At 39.4% G+C, this 18,007-nt stretch overlaps 1 protein-coding gene across 1 annotated transcript; it reads right to left on the bottom strand.

The window, feature by feature from the left end:
- Positions 1–11,570: 11,570 nt before the first annotated feature.
- Positions 11,571–17,601, bottom strand: LOC108924998 (insulin gene enhancer protein isl-1-like). The gene is made up of 6 exons (XM_018736692.2): positions 17,583–17,601; positions 16,630–16,819; positions 15,105–15,364; positions 13,723–14,009; positions 12,997–13,164; positions 11,571–12,424 (listed from the first exon to the last, which is right to left on the bottom strand). The coding sequence occupies exons 1-6, from the start codon at positions 17,599–17,601 to the stop codon at positions 12,308–12,310; spliced, it is 1,041 nt and encodes a 346-aa protein (XP_018592208.2). The 3' UTR covers positions 11,571–12,307.
- Between the last annotated feature and the right edge of the window lie 406 nt (positions 17,602–18,007).

Raw genomic sequence — 18,007 nt, 5'->3', positions numbered from 1 at the left:
TAACAAGAGGGGGTTCTCCGAGATCGGATATGCCAAAGGAAGGGAATTCATTACTAAACAAAGGACTTATATTGTGTCATGCAATAATAAGACTGAAATGAAATACAAACTGAAACTGATACAACAGAAAAGCCCAGCCCTGCAGTGGGAGTATGTATTAAATACACAAGGCCATTGAAGCCTAGGTTCATGTCATCTTGTTAAAAGGCATGTAAATGCAGTCAGATCTCATAACTCAGAGGTTTTTAACTCATGGGACTGAACATTTGCAGATGACCCCTCACCCCATCTCATAAATCCAAAGTAATTAAAAAATGTCTGTACATTAGCAGTCCATTGACAATCATTCCCTTACCTCCACGCACACTCTCCCTTCAGAGTTATTTTCAGTTTAGTAGCCATATCTAGTGTTTAGCAGTTTGTGGCAGTTACCTGATTGCACAGACTCCAGTATGAAATCAACTAGGTCCTGATACTATGAGGAAAGCCTAACAGCTCTTCCACTGGCCAGTCCAGCTTTCCAGCAGAAGGATCCTGAGTCTTGCACACGGTTTGCTGAATGTATTGTAGTCAACCCATCAACTTCAGCACTTCCTTTGTGTCCTATTACTCTTGGAAAAGTTCATATTCTCATTCATTTAGAATCTCTTAGACAACCAAGAGATGGCATACATCATTTTCTTGGTGAAGACGGTTTCACAGGATATCAGCAGTGGGGTTTTATCCACTGTCTGCCTGCCCTTCTCCTGAATTTCAGTTTCAAATTGTTGAATCTTTGTTTTCCTCTTTCTTTGTCATATATACTTGCAGGTTATAAGTCAGTATGCTTTTTTAGCTGACCAGCCATTCTGCCATATACTGGCCACAGACTTAACTGAATCAATGTGTCTAAGTAGCTACTTTATACAATGAAATTTAGAGCTACAGAAAATGAATGATGATTTGGATATTATACTTCCAGTGCTGTTTCCCTTTTCATGTTACATCCATCTATTATGAAAATAATAAGAAATCAAAGTTTTCACTTCAGTGAATGATTTATAAATTAAAAATAAATGGGATAAATACAATGAAATTAAACATCCCGGGAAGCATCTGACACACTACTGTCAAATTCTTGTGCAATCAGAAGAGCATCTTTTTGACTGTCTTCTTGCAGAAGGTGTAGTAAGCTTTCAAAAGAAGGAAACTTCAGTACTACCCCTTTATGTGCTTGATTTACACAGCGCGTCAATGGCAGTTGCTCTCACAGAACAAGAACCTTATTACATTGGCTTTTCAGTTCTGTCAGGTTTGTGCGTAACCTTTTCTTCTCAGAGAGGTCCCCATTTCTCTCGATGAGCAGGTCACGTGCGATGTGATCAGATAGTGAAGACTTGATTTCATGGCAGAGGAGCCTCTGTATGAGCCACCATCTTCAAGCAGCATGCTTCTGTAACTATAGCCGATTCTAAGGTCCCATCTTCTGTGGTACCTTCGTAAAAGAATGGAAAAGTTAGCATCTACCGAATATGGTGTTGGATTTTGGAGCTGCTGCAGGTCAGCTGGGCCTAGTAAGTTTCAGATGACACTTGCAAAGGGTCAAGTTTAACATGCAAAAGAACACATTTTTGTGCAATTTCCCTGAAGGGAAGTATTATTCTATCCCATCCTATCCTATCCCACTGTATTTTTAAAGGGAATGTGGAATTAAATTCTCTGTGAACTGCTTTTTGTCTTGTATGGATTGCAGACTTGTCTTTGTTGTTTCTATATTTTTAATGAAATCCTAAATCAATAAAAATATGTGGTTTGTTTAGACACAGACAGATACAATACTATAAAAGTATTTACTCCCTTAGACTTTTTCATGTTTTATTGTTTTAAATACTTGAAAGAGATTTACTTGGACTTTTTTGACACTACTCAACAGAAAAACACCCTTTAATGTTAAAGAGAAAACACATTTCTCCAGATCAGTTCTGTATTAATTACAAACTTAAAGCACAAAACAACGAAGTACGTAAGTATTCACCCCTTTACTAAAACACACCTAAATCATCTGTGGTATAATGAATAGTTTTAGATGTCGGTTACAATGTAATTGTAAAAGAGTAAAACATGAATAAGACCGAGAGGGGTGAAATCTTTTTATAGGTACTGTTAATACATAGAGTGATACATAGATAGAGCTGTATTAATCTCAGTGGAAATTGCACACATTTAATAAATACATGAGTCATGTAACACTGCATTTGCCACTGAAATGGCACTCATATATATGAAATTATAGAGCCAGAAATGTCATTATAGTTAAGCACACTTTCATAACCTGTTTTCTTAAATTAGACTTCTGTTTAGCAGCATTTCCACCAAAGGCAACTTGTGAGGGCCAGTATTAATAATCTGTAAAGTCAAGTCACCTGCATGAATCCATCGGCTTGAGTGTTTAGTAAATTGCGTCTAGTGTGAATCAAGAGCGAGCCACGAGACTGCTGTTACAAGATAGCTTGTGTGCTTTGAAGGGGTGTGCTGGACTGAAAGGTTGAAGGGTCCTCTTTCAGCACCGCCATTCACTCCCCTGTGGATCGGCTAGCTCGACTCCTGGGGCTGCGCTGCAGATGGCAATATCGCGGAGGCTCTTAGCGTTCCTTTTCACACTCGTTACATTGACAAGCAGCACTTGGAGTGTCCCCTTCATGGGTGCATTCGAAGCATTGCGGTTCTGACTGTGTCTACTCAGGTGACAGACGACTGAAATCTTTGAAAGGAGCGGTGTCATCTCCCTCTCCGTGTGCGTATGTCTGAAAACTTTGCAGCATGCAGCAAACCTTGCGACCAGTTTATTGGGAGATGCTTGGTGTCAAACCGGCACGTGCGATTTTAACATGTAAACTTTTTCCACCGCAGTCTTTGGTTTTTTTTTTTGTCTTAGTTTATTCAGCCTTCTTTGTTGTCAGACAGACAGGTTTCACACTTTAAGACGCTTGAGAGAAAAATGTCATCCGACTGAATAAACAAAAATAATAACGCGTACTTCATTCCTTTTGTGTTTTTGCACACCCTGATTCGGAACGCAGGTTTGCTCTGCTTTTAGTTCAAGCGCAACACCTGTAATAGGTGAGCGAAAGGTTTAAACCAAGAACGTAGGATGAAAATATTTCTAAAACAGCAAAGTTTTGGAATACTGACAGAATTGTCCCACGTTCAAAGAAAAGAATGTGAAAATACTACTGTTTTTGCAAACAGGAATTAACAGTGAATGTGAAAATTGACTGTAAATCTAAGTTATATACGGCTTCAAGGTGAATTTATGAATGTATGTTTTGAACTGTATGGATCTAATATTTTACCATTGTACAAAACTTGCAAAATTTGCCATCTAATATTAGCTTCAGTTCAAAACTGAGGCATGTCTCCAGCTGCAGAAAGGGAAGCGAAATTGCTGCCCACCTATGTGTGGACTGTTCATTGGGGCAGGTGTATAAATAGAGAGATGAAGGCAGACATTTTGAGCTGACTGCGCTACATGCTTTTATGTGCTAGACGTCGGTAAGGGTTTTCCTCTTTCAGCCAATTTCTGAGTGCAACCCTAGATTTTACATCCTGAACACACACATTATGCATTGCTATTTTCGGTCCCAGCGTAAATTTTATTTTTTCTAATTGCACAAAGCAACTCACAGCCCTGGAAATAAAACCTTTTTTTTCTCAACTGGATTCATGTGCCACTTCAGAAAAGAATATATAGATATAATGAAGTTATAGATGCCTGGTGGTTTCTTGAAATAACGTTGCTGTTTACCTTTCTCCGCTCCAGCAAAACACATCATGACTTAAATTTCTTTTTTCTTTTCTCTAAATTTCTTCATCCACTGTTTTGCTTTAGCCTGAGATGTGCTGTTCATCTCGTTGTTTGTCCTCCAATTCATCTCTTGCAGCGGAACTGTGAGGTGGCCACCGTCGAGAAGTTCCCCTCCTCCTCCTCCTCCCGCTCCCGATCACAGTGCAGCCTCCGTCCATCCAGGGTCCTGTCATTGTTTCACAGACGTGCAACCAGGTACAGTGTTGCTTTTGTTCTGGCCATTCACTGAGCCGAACGAATGTCGTTGCGGAGCCAGGGCTGAGTGCTAGTCTTTCAAGGGCTTTTGTCCTGCCTCTTACCAGCCTCCCTAGCCTCCTTTTTTGACAGTCTGCTGCATCAGAGAATGCTGAGGACATTTAAAAGCTGAAACTACTTGTCAACTGTCTGAACAGCAGGTCTGGAGTCTTCTGTGGTTGCTCCTGCTGTTTGTTGTATGGTAACGCAAGCATTTTTCTGACTCATTAGAATTTTTTTTTTTTTTTGCTGTTTTGACTTAGCTGTTTTGTTCTGCTTTTTTCTTTAAATTCCACGGTTTTATTTGAGGCTTTGGTATCAAAAAGCAGGGCATTTGGTTGAAAAGAAGGAGTTAACACTTGCGAGTGGGTCATTGTCACAAGAAATGTCCTACAGAATTAACTAAGGTGTTCAACCTCATAATGCTCATCATAGTGCTTTGGGTTCATACTAACGAATGGAACAATCTCAAAGTTTTAATCAACACACATAATTAGTTCTGGGATAATCTGCTTCCCACTGGATATGAAACATTGTGACAACCTTCCACTTTAGGTTGGTTCAGTTGATCCCCAGTTGTGTTTTGCATCAAGTTCTGTATTGGACCAGTGAATATATTTTCAGCGTGGGTGTAAAGTGATTATATTGCAGCATAACTCTGCAACATTTACATTATAAAATTATGATTAATTATCCATGATACACAATGTGAGTACTTTCTTAGTTTTGCATGTTTTTTTTCTGCTTTGGTTTGCATCTAATGACACAGTCACATGTCATTGCTGAATTGCTTTTGGGACAATTTCTGATCTTCAAGAGGCCATGTATTATAAGCAACAAACTAATCACTCAAAATCAAGGTAACATCATGACTATAATTCAGCATATTATAATTTCTCTGCTTTGTCTGATAAAGATATGCACATAAAGAAACATAAGAAATAGTAAACTACTGAATCTGCATGGTGATTGGAACCCTCTTCCAAGCTACAACATGGGCAATTTTACGGGCAGGCATTACTCGTGGCACACCTACGTGACAGAAAATCTGAGTCTATGTATTAATGTTGATAAAAACACTGGATAAATGGGACTTCTCTGATTTGCAATGGAACAATGACAGGCCTCACTCAAGTCTCAGGTGTCCTGCTCATTTCAACAGCTGTTCTGAATTTTCTTGTAGGGAGCCCCTCACTGGTAGAGATGGTAGCATAGTGGTTAGAGTTGCTACCTTTAGATCTAAAGGTCACAGGTTTGATCCCCACCTGTGGTGGTACTACCCTTGAGCAAAGTACTTACCTTAAAAAATTGCACCAGTGAAATTACCCTGCTATATAAATGGGTAAATAATTGTGACCTTAATAATGTAAGTCACTTTAGAAAAAAGCATCAGCCTAATAAATAAATGTAAGACAGCAAACACATGAATGCAACAGGTGAGAATCTGCCATATTTAAAATGAAACAATTAGCCTAGGTGTTGAACTGAAGTAATGTGTGGGACTTCACTGTTAAGTTGTTGAGAAACCTGACAGCATTAAACACTATGTGGAGCAAATGAAATGTTATGGAAATGACAATGGCTCCATCAAAATCCACCATAAATCCAGAAACTTGAAAGTGGCAGAAAAAGAGCACCAGAAGGCAGACAGAAAAGGTTAATGTTTATGAATTGCTCTTTCAGGGTTGTTTCATTTATGGATACTCCATCATCTTTGGCTCTAACACAGTAACACTATATATAAAACACATCTAACCAACAGCGTAATTCAAATCATACAGTATGTGGATAAAGGCAGCTCATTTCATAAAACAAAGATTAACATATGCAATGTATCACTGTTTTGCAGTTTTGTCTCATCTGAGCCTTACTCAAAAAAGTGTCCCTGTGGCAATAGTTCTGGAGGGCAGCCTCTTTTTTCAGTAAGGAATCCAGTATGAAAGCTCTGTAAGCAGGAACTGTTATGCTCAGTGGCAAAAAAAAGTAAAATAATTTTTTAAAAAATAGTAGTAATAGTATACAATGGAGCTATACCTTTCTGAGACCCAGTCATTTATTTTTGTCCACTCTTGAGGACATATAGCTATATCTCCAAAACTGCACATGCTAAAATGCTGAGTCCTGATGCACCTTATAAAGGACATTCAATTCTTTTAAACAGTACCTCATATTTTTTACTGAAAATCAAGAGGACTCACAAATATTGGGTAAGGGGGGGGGGGGGGGGGGGGGGGGGGCAGAAATCTGGCTTGATTTAACACTGGGGAACATATTCCTCCTTATTATGCCTATGCTTAAGCTAGCATCAGATATTTTAAGTGTTATTATTCCATGTACTGTTTTGTATAATTGTACACTGCTTTTGTTCTTAATACAATAATTGCTGTAAGATTCGTTGCCTTTCCATTGCAATCCCAGTATGGTCAAGCAGAACATGTTGCCTGGTTGAATACAATGATACTTGTTTGTGTGTTATATTGGTAGAGATCATGTCATACTGCTAAATTTGCTAAAGTTAACTCAGTTTCCTACAGCAATGAGCTAAATGGGATCATCACTTTGGATCTTAAGTAAGCATCTAAATCCAGTTAAAATTATCAGAATTAACTGTATGTATTTCTATTTGCCAGCTTATTTTCTACAGGTGCAAAGAATACAATAATGATTCAGACTTATAATGCCATAAAATCTAGAACACTTTAACAAGAACTGAGTCAAATTATGTGAAAGAACTCAGGATGATAGACTGAAGTCCCCATAAAGCAGGATCAGAATTTTTCCAAACTGTATGAAAACATAACATTAAAATGCAATTAGAATCCATATTATTTAGATAGTACATCTTTGCCCATAAACTATCATCAAATGTGTGATGTCAACTTTGTCTTTTTCATCAAGATTTCTTTAAGCACTAATACAAAGAGGCAAGTTAAATATTAATCTATAATAGATCAATTCAAATGACCTCTTGAAGGGGGTGCGGTGGCGCAGTGGGTTGAACCACAGTCCTGCTCTCCGGTGGGTCTGGGGTTCGAGTCCTGCTTGGGGTGCCTTGCGACAGACTGGCGTCCCGTCCTGGGTGTGTCCCCTCCCCCTCTGGCCTTACGCCCTGTGTTACTGGGTAGGCTCCGGTTCCCTGTGACCCCGTATGGGACGAGCGGTTCTGAAAATGTGTGTGTGTGTGTGTGTGACCTCTTGATAAGCAAACCTAATTCTAAGCATGTGAAATGATAACATAGATTGCTACGTTCAGCTACTCATTATTTATATCTGAATTCTTAATTATCTCTTTAATATTGATTATATTAACATACCAGCATTACAACTTGATCCTATTGTTGCAGGGTTGCACTAATCTGAATTGGAGCAATACTGGCCAGTTCTAATTTGCTATTTTGGATAAAATGCACTGCACTGGGCCGAAACTAAAGTCAGAGGAATATATTCAGCCAAGAGTAGCTTTCAAGAAGAAAGATTGTACTTGAAATTTCACATGCATGACAGTTTTGCATAGCATCATATCTGTGGGGCACTTGGTAGCGTAGTGGTTAGCGCTGCTACCTTTAGATCCAAACGTTTGTTTCCCACCTCTACCTGTAGTACCCTTGAGCAAACATACTTCCCCTGAAGTGCTCCAGTAAAATGACCCAGCTGTATGAATGGGTAAATAACTTAACACAGTAAGCTGCTTTGGAAGACAGTGTCAGTTGAATGTGTATAAAACAATATTCTATTGCTGTGACTACCAACCACAGGTTTATTTCCACATTGCTCACTTGCATTCATTTTTAGTGTGTTCATCTTAGAGAAGAAAAGAAACAATGTGTTAGTTAACAGAGACAGTATTCCCTGCCCTTAGGACAAAAGAATATGCTGTTTTGTTCATAAAACTAAGAACAATTTATATACTGTGAGATACTGTTCACCCATAAAAAAGTATTGACTGAAAGGCATGTGTTTTCCCCTCTAGTGCGAGTGCAATTGAGGATTATGTCATTGTGCAATGAGCCACAGTTCCAGCTAAATGACCCCACTGTCAGAGATGTAAAAAGGTGAAGAGGCAACTCAACAAATACCCCACCAACAAATCGTCTTCAGACCATATATTCGAAGGTTAATCTTTTTTGTGACAGACCAGAACCCTTGATGAATCAGAAGTATTAAGCTAATCTAGGATAATACAGTTTTTTTTTTGATAAGCACTATTGCTGATGCTGCTGCCGCTGCTGCTGCATCCCTGCCCCATTGCAGATCCATGCACTGGGATTCATTTGAAATACAATTTGTATTCAGATTGCAGTAACGACCAGAGTAATTGACATATGTAGCATTTAAATAGATTGCCTGCACCCCAGTTTGTGATTTGCCAATAATGTCATGTCTACAGTAAAATCGTGAATAAATGTCATTCATATTATTCTGTTTAAATCAACTTACCGTGCTCTATTCAGGAGATTTCAGCAGTTTTATATTCTGGCCTGTACCCAACAACCAAAAATAGAGAAGAGATGAAGACATATGACACAGGATTCCTTTGCCTTTTGATGTCGAAGCATACTCTTGGCAGATTTATTCTTCAAGCTTCCTTAAAGTGCTCTTTTTGGGATTTTGTTGTCAGGCTCCAAAACATGGCATGTTAAAGTTGATAAAAACAGAAGAGAAACAGGGGTTCTGAGGACAATGTTATTGAGGCCCTGTATTCTGCAATAGCTGCGGTACAACTGTTCTTTCTGTATCATCAAAAGTATTGAAATATAGATCAGCACAGGAAAAAAGTACCAGGCAGCAATACTAACCATGGGGCACATGGCTTGTAGATCCACATTCATTCTTGGAGCTAATCCTGCCAGGGTAGAGTTTCATACTGGAACAGATTGAGACATGACCATCTTGCCGATGCGCTGGAACAATAACACATCAGGTGGAGCTGTCAGAAATTATATATATATATATATATATATATAGATAGAGAGATATATAATTTTGTAAGGCAAATTGTGAAATTGAACCTTTTTCAAGGTATCTTTCAGAATCTTCTCGAAAAGTTAGATACATTTAGATACACAGTTCCACATGAATGTCCCATATGATGTTAGGGCAGGGTTGTCTCCCAGTGTGTATTGTTCTAATACCTGTATTTTTTAGATTGTTCTAATAACATTCTCCCCAATGATCAGTCATGAAAATGTGCACTCCTTCCTCGACATCCCTAATGTCTAGAATCATAAGGCCAGTCATGTAGCCTAATATAAAAACCACTTTCAATATCTACATTTGCTCAAAGCTTTTTACCATTTGTTTTTGTTTATTTTCTTATATGGCTACATATTATTTCAAAGTAGCAAAATACATGTTGATGCATAATAATTATAAATGGAGTGAACTGTGCGCTGGTGGCGCAATGGTTGTATTATTGTGAATATTTTTGGATCACATCATCATCGCAGCCAAAACACAACGCTGCAGGAACCCTTACAGGCTGGAAAACTACGTAAAGAACATAAAATGTAGCTCTCTTCTTAACGAAAAACTTCACGGTATGAGTGTTTTGTCTGCAGACTGTTAAACTTTCAGTCATTTTCGAGTTACGGTCTGACTACGCATGTAGAGTCCAATGAATAAGAGCACAAGCCTCGTCTTCATATCATAATTCCTTTTTATTTCAGCCTAATATTAATGTGGCCCTAAGCAGTGGCGCAGCGCTTAGAGAACTGCTTGCTTTGCCATGTTGAAGGTCTTGGGTTTGAATCCCACTCCTCATGCTGTGGTGCCCTTGATCAATAGAGCTACCCGAAACGATACCTTAAGTAAGAATTTTTTATTAAATTGACAATCTAACATTGTGAGTCAGCTGAAATAAAGAAAAACATTGCAACAATTTGCAGGGGAGAGGAGTAGTCAAGTCGTCTTCATTACTTTTAGAAGTCCAAGCTGCGCAGGTAAAAGACACTGTTTTACGCACTGCAGAGCCACCGACCTCTGCGTCGCCACATGGGCTAAATCATCTGCGTTACAATCCTTGGTTTTCAGAATTTGAAAATATAATTATGCCACTTGAGTGAAACGAGCCGATCGTATAAGTGGGGGGGGGAAACATACCGTTATTATTTCTCGATTCGATCGATTTTTACGGTAAACGTCACGAAAATTCGGTCGTAAAGGTTAATAAACTGGGTTACACGTTAAATTTCTCAGTGTGTTGCTTTACGTCTTCTTTTTTCTTTATTTCGGTGCTTTCGAAAGTGTGTTATTTAAATTGATATTTCAGTCCCCAGGCAGACCGGTGAGGGGAGGCTGTCACTCACATAGAGCCGACGCCTGTGTGCAACTTTGCTGTAAATCATGTTCCCTGCAGCGGAAAAGTTGGAAAAATTGCCGGACGTATGAAGTTTATTTTTAATCCAGAAATCCAGAGCATGTGCAGATCCATCTTTTTAGGGACATGTACAATTAAACAGAACGTCCAGCGGCGTCCGCGGCAAATATACGGATGCATCGATAACCGTTGTCTGTACATTAATTAATAATTATTGTCTGTACACTTTCTTACTTTTACTTTGAGGGTTTCAGTCTTTCAGATCTCCTCCTAGCTTTATTCATTTTTGTACATTAAATTATATATGTATGTATATATATATATATCAAAAATTGGAATCATTCCAGAGTGTCATTTTATATTGCTGGTAAAACATGCATCCGTGACAAACTACCAATCAATAAACTTTCCTTATTATGAAAGTAATAATCACCGGTTGTGTCACTGCATGCAGACGTTGCTGAAGTGCAGATATACTCCTGCATTAAAATAAATGTCATTTTTGCACACATGCAAGGAAAGATTATGAAGCGCTTTATTATTGTGCTATTTTAACGCCTGTTGAATGACTGTTTATTTAGTTACGATCTGCAGCGTTTCCTACGCGGCAAAATGACGATCAGAAATATTATTAATTATCTGATATTAGCACTCATGGACACGATAAATTTATTCGAACTATTGGCACATGCAATTTTATTTCCGTACAACGTATTCAAGCTACATTGTTTAAACATTAGAACTGTTTTACGGTGTTTTTTATGACACTCCCGAGATTGATGTTTTCGATTTTACTTCTACCGTAAACCATTCAACTTAAAACTACAATAAAGTTACGCGGCAGCGCCGCACTTCGCCCCGACTCTTAAAACACTTTTAAAAAAGACCGAATCTGACAGACTCCGCTTTTTGTGGAGAATTGCTCTCGAAAGTGAGACATTTTACTAGTTAACTAGTCCTGCTCTCACTGGATTTGGTCCTCTAAGACATGACATGTCCCAGAAAAGACACGAAAATCGGACACATGATTCAAAGACCACGGTACAATCATTTCTCTTTACTTCAGCAAACAGATACATGAAAAGTGGCACGTCTCTCGACAATAAATAATAAATTATATTCTTCGTAGAACAAGAAACAGAAAAGAAAAACATTTTGTTTCCAGAGCTAATAACTGGTTTCTTTATAACCAATAACTATACACATCTTTGGGAAAAAAATGTTCTTGGACGGACAGACAAACTCACACACGAATATTCCCACGAAGCTTGTGGCAAAATTAGAGGTATACCGTGTTGCAACGTTAGTACTTGGGCTTTTAAGGAGGTCATTGGACAAAGTTGCACAAACATCATGGCCAATCCCCCTCGAGTGGTTCGTTTTGTGGTTTTCAATTTTCAAGAAAAGCACATCAATGGTTAAATCTCAATTCTTTTCAGATTTTGCAGTCTCTGATATCATCCCTTTTCAGTTTTTCTGGCTTTGATTTTCTTCCAGGTCCGCCTCTTTGCTGGAACACAAGCATTTGCTATGCTTTTTGTGTTTTTCTGTCTTATTTTGGCAAGCTTTTTACCTTAGCTCCAACAGGCAGCACCATTTCAGCATGATCGGGTCTATCCGCGTGAAACTGTAATGCAGGTAACGCAGTCCCAACATTTACATCATGGATATCTTCCAGGTTATTCTGCAATGCTTCTCAGGTATATGCAGAAGGTTCTCAGCTTCTTGGTAATTCCCATGATTGTCTTCACAGTGTACAAACACAACCAGGGGGGTTGTTTAAATAAAGAGGCTTCGTGCAGTTGAGAGGAGGGTACATTTTGGATGGAGAAACCAGTGCACAAACTGTTTGGTTCCTTCTTTCTGACAGCTGTTGCTTTCAGGCATCTGAACTATGAAATTGTCCTTTCCACTCATGCCTCTATAGGACTTGCTACCATGCTGTTTGGAGTATCTGGCAGCTGAGAGGACATTGATGCAACTTCACTCCCAGTCGAATTTGAACCCGGTCCTCCTTCTGAAAAATTGACCTGGAAAGAAACAGAAATCCTGATTAAATCTTCCACAAAAAAAGCAATGCTGCACAGACATATGACACACAGACAGCTGTAGTGACTGTAACTCAATGTTTTTCTTATTGTGTGAGAATCCACATTTATTCCTATTTTAAGTCTGAATCAACTGGGGGGAAAAAAATTAAATAAAAAAGTAGCCTGTGAGATAAATGTCAGCATCCCGTACCTAATACTGACAGTTTAGATGACACCAATTTACAAATGAAGAAGTCTCTCTCATGTCCTCATGTTGCATGGATTCGAGAATCCGCATGAATGCTTTGGAAACTCTAACAACGTAAAAATATTTTAAAATAACATATAAATGACTGTCTACAGTACACAGCAAGAAGTATTAACACCTCTTAGTGGGATGTGGGTAAAGCTCAAAAACACACTTCACATAGCTTCACTACTTTGTTTATCACTGTGTTTGGCATTTGTTAGAAGCCATGTGCTTTTTTGGGTGATAAGGAGGGAGGTGCCTGGCACTGGTGCAGTGTGACAATATGAACAGTGCATGCTTTGTGCTGGCCACGGGCACTCACTAGTTGCTGAAACGCAGGCTGGTCTATGTCACTCTGCAGTGCAAAGTCACTCAGTACTTTCCAAGGCGGCTGGTAACTCTGCACTTCCACTGGGTTAGCCTGCAGGCCGCCGTCGTGTCTCTCCGGACTTGCGGCCACCATGGGGGTGCCTGTCATCCCCTGAATATTCTGAAGATAATCCCAAAACTCAAATTACCACACTTGTTTATGACATATCCAAGGTCATCGTCTACCTCTGTACAAAAATGCATTTTGACTTGCCGTTGTAATATACGCATCGGGTATAACATCTCGTCCTGTGTATCTTGAATGGACGTATTGGAATACATACAAAAACTTATTTAAAAAATCTTTGCATTCTAAAGTGCTTGAAAGGTGGCATTTAGAGGGATGGGACAAAACTTTATTCATGTTTCAAGAGTTTTTAAAAATTCACTTGTGAATAAAAATAACCAATGTATTAAAACTATGCACTCTGCCCGTGTTTCTTCACTTCAAGTTGAAGACAGTGATTTATTTAATTACAAATTCCCATTGCAGGGAGCATTTCAATTATTAGTACCCAGTGAAACAGCCTCTGTAAGAGACTTTCCAACCTTACCCAACTCACACTATACAAAACAAGTGTTACTTCCAGTTTTGCTCTTAGCCTCAGATTTATTTTTCTTTCTTTCTCATAATCCGCCAGCTCCCTTCATCAGAACACTGAGGCGTGAGGCTCCTTACCGTTTTGTCATTAGGTTGCTGCTGTTGCAGCTGCTTCATCAGAATGCTCCTCTTCTTGTCCTTACACCGTTTATTCTGAAACCAGACGCGTATAACTCGAGGACTCAAGCCCGTCATTTCCACCAGCTGCTCCTTCATCAGGGCGTCCGGTCGCGGGTTTGCGTTGTAGCAGGTCCTCAAGGTGTGGAGCTGCTTCTCGTTGAGGACTGTCCGTACGCGGGTTGTCTTCTCAGGCTGCTTGTGAACGTGTGGTCGAAGTGCAGGTTGCCTGGCCGATACGGGCTCTGCTGCAAATGAACGGTAGGAGCGAGATGGGTGAACAAATGAGACCACCAAACAAAGCACGTAAAGAGTGTGTAAAAGTGTGTTAGTTGCTCGACTCTTCAATCAGACGTCAATGCAAAGCCATGCTTCATATAATATCTTTAAAGGTCCGTGAGACATTATCATAGAGACAAGAGGCAAAATTAGAAACAGTGAAAAAAAATGACAAGGCACCACCACAGCTTTGGAAGTCGCTGTGAATGGCCTCAAAAAGATAACCTTTTGCAGTGTAAACGGTGTTAAATGCAACACTTTTCTATTTTTGTCACTCTCCCAGCACTCACAGTGATTTGGTCTGTGAAAATGGGGACGCATTGCATCATATTAATAATATGCTCTTATTTTTCAGCATTTACAGCAGAAGCTAGTGATCATTTAGAGAAACTATCATTTCTTGGATGTAACTGAAAATGAGCACAATTATCTACCAGGCAGCACAGAGAAACGTGTTATTTCATGTTTTTAAGCATTTAGTCAAAAGTCCGCTTTATTATCCAACAGTAACGCAACTGCATATTTAAGATATCCACCACATTTTCTGTTCTGTCTAGCTTTCTGTTATTACTGGTAATAACAATGAAATAATGGAATAATTTATTAATTTAACATTTTTTCGCACACAATTTCGCTCATTGAATTATTGCTACATGGACATGGTTCCATCACGGGAATTACAATACATTAATCAGTAGAGCAAACTCGTTAACTTAAAAACAGAGAACGTTAAGAACAAAAACAAAAAAGCGGCCGACTCAAATTCAAAAAAAAAAAATGAAAATCTGAAACTGTCATTGCGGTAGCTGTCACCGCATTTCCGCTACTTATTATATTATTAATAAACTTTCATAAGTTTACATATTCCTGAAATGAATATTCTACAAGATTACCTACTTGCTTGCATTTTATCACGGCATCTTGCCGATGAAATAAATATTAATAAATAGAAAAGCAAGGGACATGATTAATTTCAACTGCTGCACTGCAGTGGTGCGCTTAGGTCCTGCGCTTCGCTGCGCCTGGGGCTCGCAGACGGCGTTCCAGAGGAGCTCGCGACCTACCCGCCATCTGTAAGGGCCTCGCGGGGTGCAGGGGGCTAAGCGGGTCCCCGGGACCCACGGCCGCGCGCTCCACCACGCTGTGGTCGGCCCGGCAGAAGAGGCCGTCCTCCCTGAGCGCGAACTCGTCCCCGGGGATGAGCTGGCGGCTGCACGCGACGCACCGGAAGCACTCGATGTGGTACACCTTGGCGCGCGCCCGCATCACGAAGTCGTTCTTGCTGAAGCCAATGTTGCACTTGGCGCATTTTATCCCGTACAACCTGGGAGACAAACGGCCGGAAAAGGACAGGAACACGTCGGAATGTGCTCAGAACAAAATGTATCCGTTTACAACTCTATTCACGATTCTTCAAAGAGTCAGAAAATATAGCAGAAATAGTGGAAAGGGAACATCTGAGTGTGTGACTGAAGGCTTGAAGGACCGCGCTAAAACGAGGCAACACGGTGACGAATATCTCTGAATATTCCCTCGACTTTTTTTTACGGTTACCGGTAAGATGAATCGTCTGATATAAAATTAAATTATTAATTATCCTTTATCAGTAGCAGAGCTGTCTTGGTTAATAACAATCTCTTTCAGAATGTAGCAAAATATTATAGGAATATAATGTTTCTATCAGGCTTCTTGTCATGACATGGGATGTGCTTCTTTTACAAGCATGTTAAATATTTATAAAATATGTACTACTTTTTTTAACTTTGATTCAATATGATATGAAGCCCTGATTTTATTCATTATGGTTCAGTTCAGAAGAGAATGTAAAAGAGAAAGACTGAAATGCGAGGTGTAAAATAAAATAGTGTAAGTATACTGTAGGAGACTATTCAATGGGCAGAATATGAATATCTAGATAATTTTACAGATATGCGCCTTATAGGTTAATATCATAAAAGAATAACTGAGAAAATAAATTGCGCCCATACATAATAAATATATATAAATAATAATAAATATAAATAATAAATATATATAGCTATTATGTATATTATAGTATGGCTATTATATATGCATATATATACAGAATAACAAACATTAAAATACTTAGTGACCGAGAAATAACATGTGCAGAAAACATTTCAAATAAATAGAACGTAACAAAATTTTTTTCACAAATGGTCATGTGATTCCTAAATCTGAAAGGATGTAAACATGCATTAATGCAGGATACAATTCAGCTTCTTTTAGTCGAGGCTATTCTGTGGGACTAAATATTGTTGTTCTGCCTTCTTGTGAAATTGTGCAGCCTTTTCTTATTTTAACGTTGTCAAAGAGTAAATATTTACATATGACAAACTCTGAAATAGCTGTGTAAACACTGTCTTACTCGCTAGGCTTTATGAAGAGACTTAATCGATAGAAAAAGAAAAAAAAAAAAAAAACGTGTGTCATTTTCTGTAAGAGTGAATTTTCGACTTAAAAGCGTAAAACAAATGCAGAAATCAGTGTTTCCGAAAGGTATGTTCACTTTGATAGTCGTCTAAACTTGTCAGACAGGAGATGCCCGGTGCTGAACCCTCAACCTACCGGATGTAGTCTCTCTTGCAGTAAGTCTTGCCGTCTCTCACGAAGCAGGTACACGACTCGTCCAGGTACTGGTTACACTCCGCACATTTCAAACACGCCGCGTGCCATTCCAGGTCGGGAGAAACCCGCAAGATGTACTGGTCGTGGATCTGATTCCCGCAGCCCACGCACAGCGAAATGAGCCGTTTTTCTTGACACAAAGAATAAAATATCGACACATGTTAAACTTCTTGTAAAACGTGAGTTCTAAAGAAAGAGTCACTTTAATTTAAACACGTGGAGCGCTTATGTTAAGGAATACTGGCTTATTGTCAAACGAACCCAAACTACTGGCACCAAAGCACGAACAAACATTTAAAAATCCTATTAGTACGAATTTGCAGCAACACGACAACGGCGCAGAGATTAAATACATTTTTAGACAGCTACGGAGTACATCACGATGGAACAAGCGATTAATTTTATAGCAAATGCAAATCAGCGCTAATTTGCCTTTACTTTCTATGTCTAGGAAAATATCATTGTGGTGCCCATGTAAGACATGCTCTGCTTTGCCACGTGAAGGTTCTTAGTTCGAATCCCACTCCTGCTGGGAAGTACTCCTGAACCAGGTACTTATCATAAATTGGTAAGTACACCGTGCTCTATAAATGAGTAAATCATTGTAAATGTCTGTCGGACTGTCATTGTGTGTCACCTTGGACAAAAGCGTTAACTAAACAAATGTTTAATAACATCATATAATAATAATAATAATAATTAGTGCAATAACTTGTAATAAGTGTGATAATAATAACAATATACCAACAAGCTAGAATAGATGGCAGACCTCAGTTTAAGGCTCAAAACATTGCTCTCATAACAAAACTATGTTCCAAAAAGCTCCAAAAATGCAGACGACTTCTCTAGAATGAAGGGAAATCCACTAAAAAATGTTGTAACTTTGCACTTACTTTTCGGTGGATCCCCCATGTCTCCCATGTCAAGGTAGTAAGGTGGTGTTAGGTCCACTTTTAGGAACGAAATGCCGCCGTTTTATGGTAGAAAATGATGTTTATCGGAGACAGTGGAGCGGTTGGTTTGACAGGCGGTGCGGGTGATGCGCTGAACGCGCGCCGATCACGGTGGAGGTGCAGGGGACGCGCGCACGGCCGTTCCTATTCCCAATGCTGAGGAGGCAGCCGCGTCCTCGTCACTCAAACGCTCTTCGCTCACCCCGCTCGATCGCCATTGGTCCGACGTCGCGCGCGGACACATCACATTCACAACACGCTGATTGGCTGAGGAAGGACCGAGCAGCTGTTCCTGTTATCACGTTACAACTCCTGAAGTCCTTCACTCCGCTGCTCAGTGTCATCTTCTTCTTCTTTCTGTCTTT

The sequence above is a fragment of the Scleropages formosus genome, chromosome 6, assembly GCF_900964775.1.
Source record: "Scleropages formosus chromosome 6, fSclFor1.1, whole genome shotgun sequence".
Taxonomy (NCBI): Eukaryota; Metazoa; Chordata; class Actinopteri; order Osteoglossiformes; family Osteoglossidae; genus Scleropages; species Scleropages formosus.
Note: the sequence above shows the minus strand (reverse complement) of the source record. Positions and strands in the feature narration are given on the sequence as shown.

Bases quoted from the DNA above. Each gene is read 5' to 3' on its own strand.
- LOC108924998 (XM_018736692.2), bottom strand. The intron at 15,365-16,629 runs GTAGGTTGAGGG...TTTGTCTCCCAG, and splicing joins TGCAAGAGAGACTACATCCG to GTTGTACGGGATAAAATGCG. The intron at 14,010-15,104 runs GTAGGTCGCGAG...GTTCATTTGCAG, and splicing joins GAGGCCCTTACAGATGGCGG to CAGAGCCCGTATCGGCCAGG.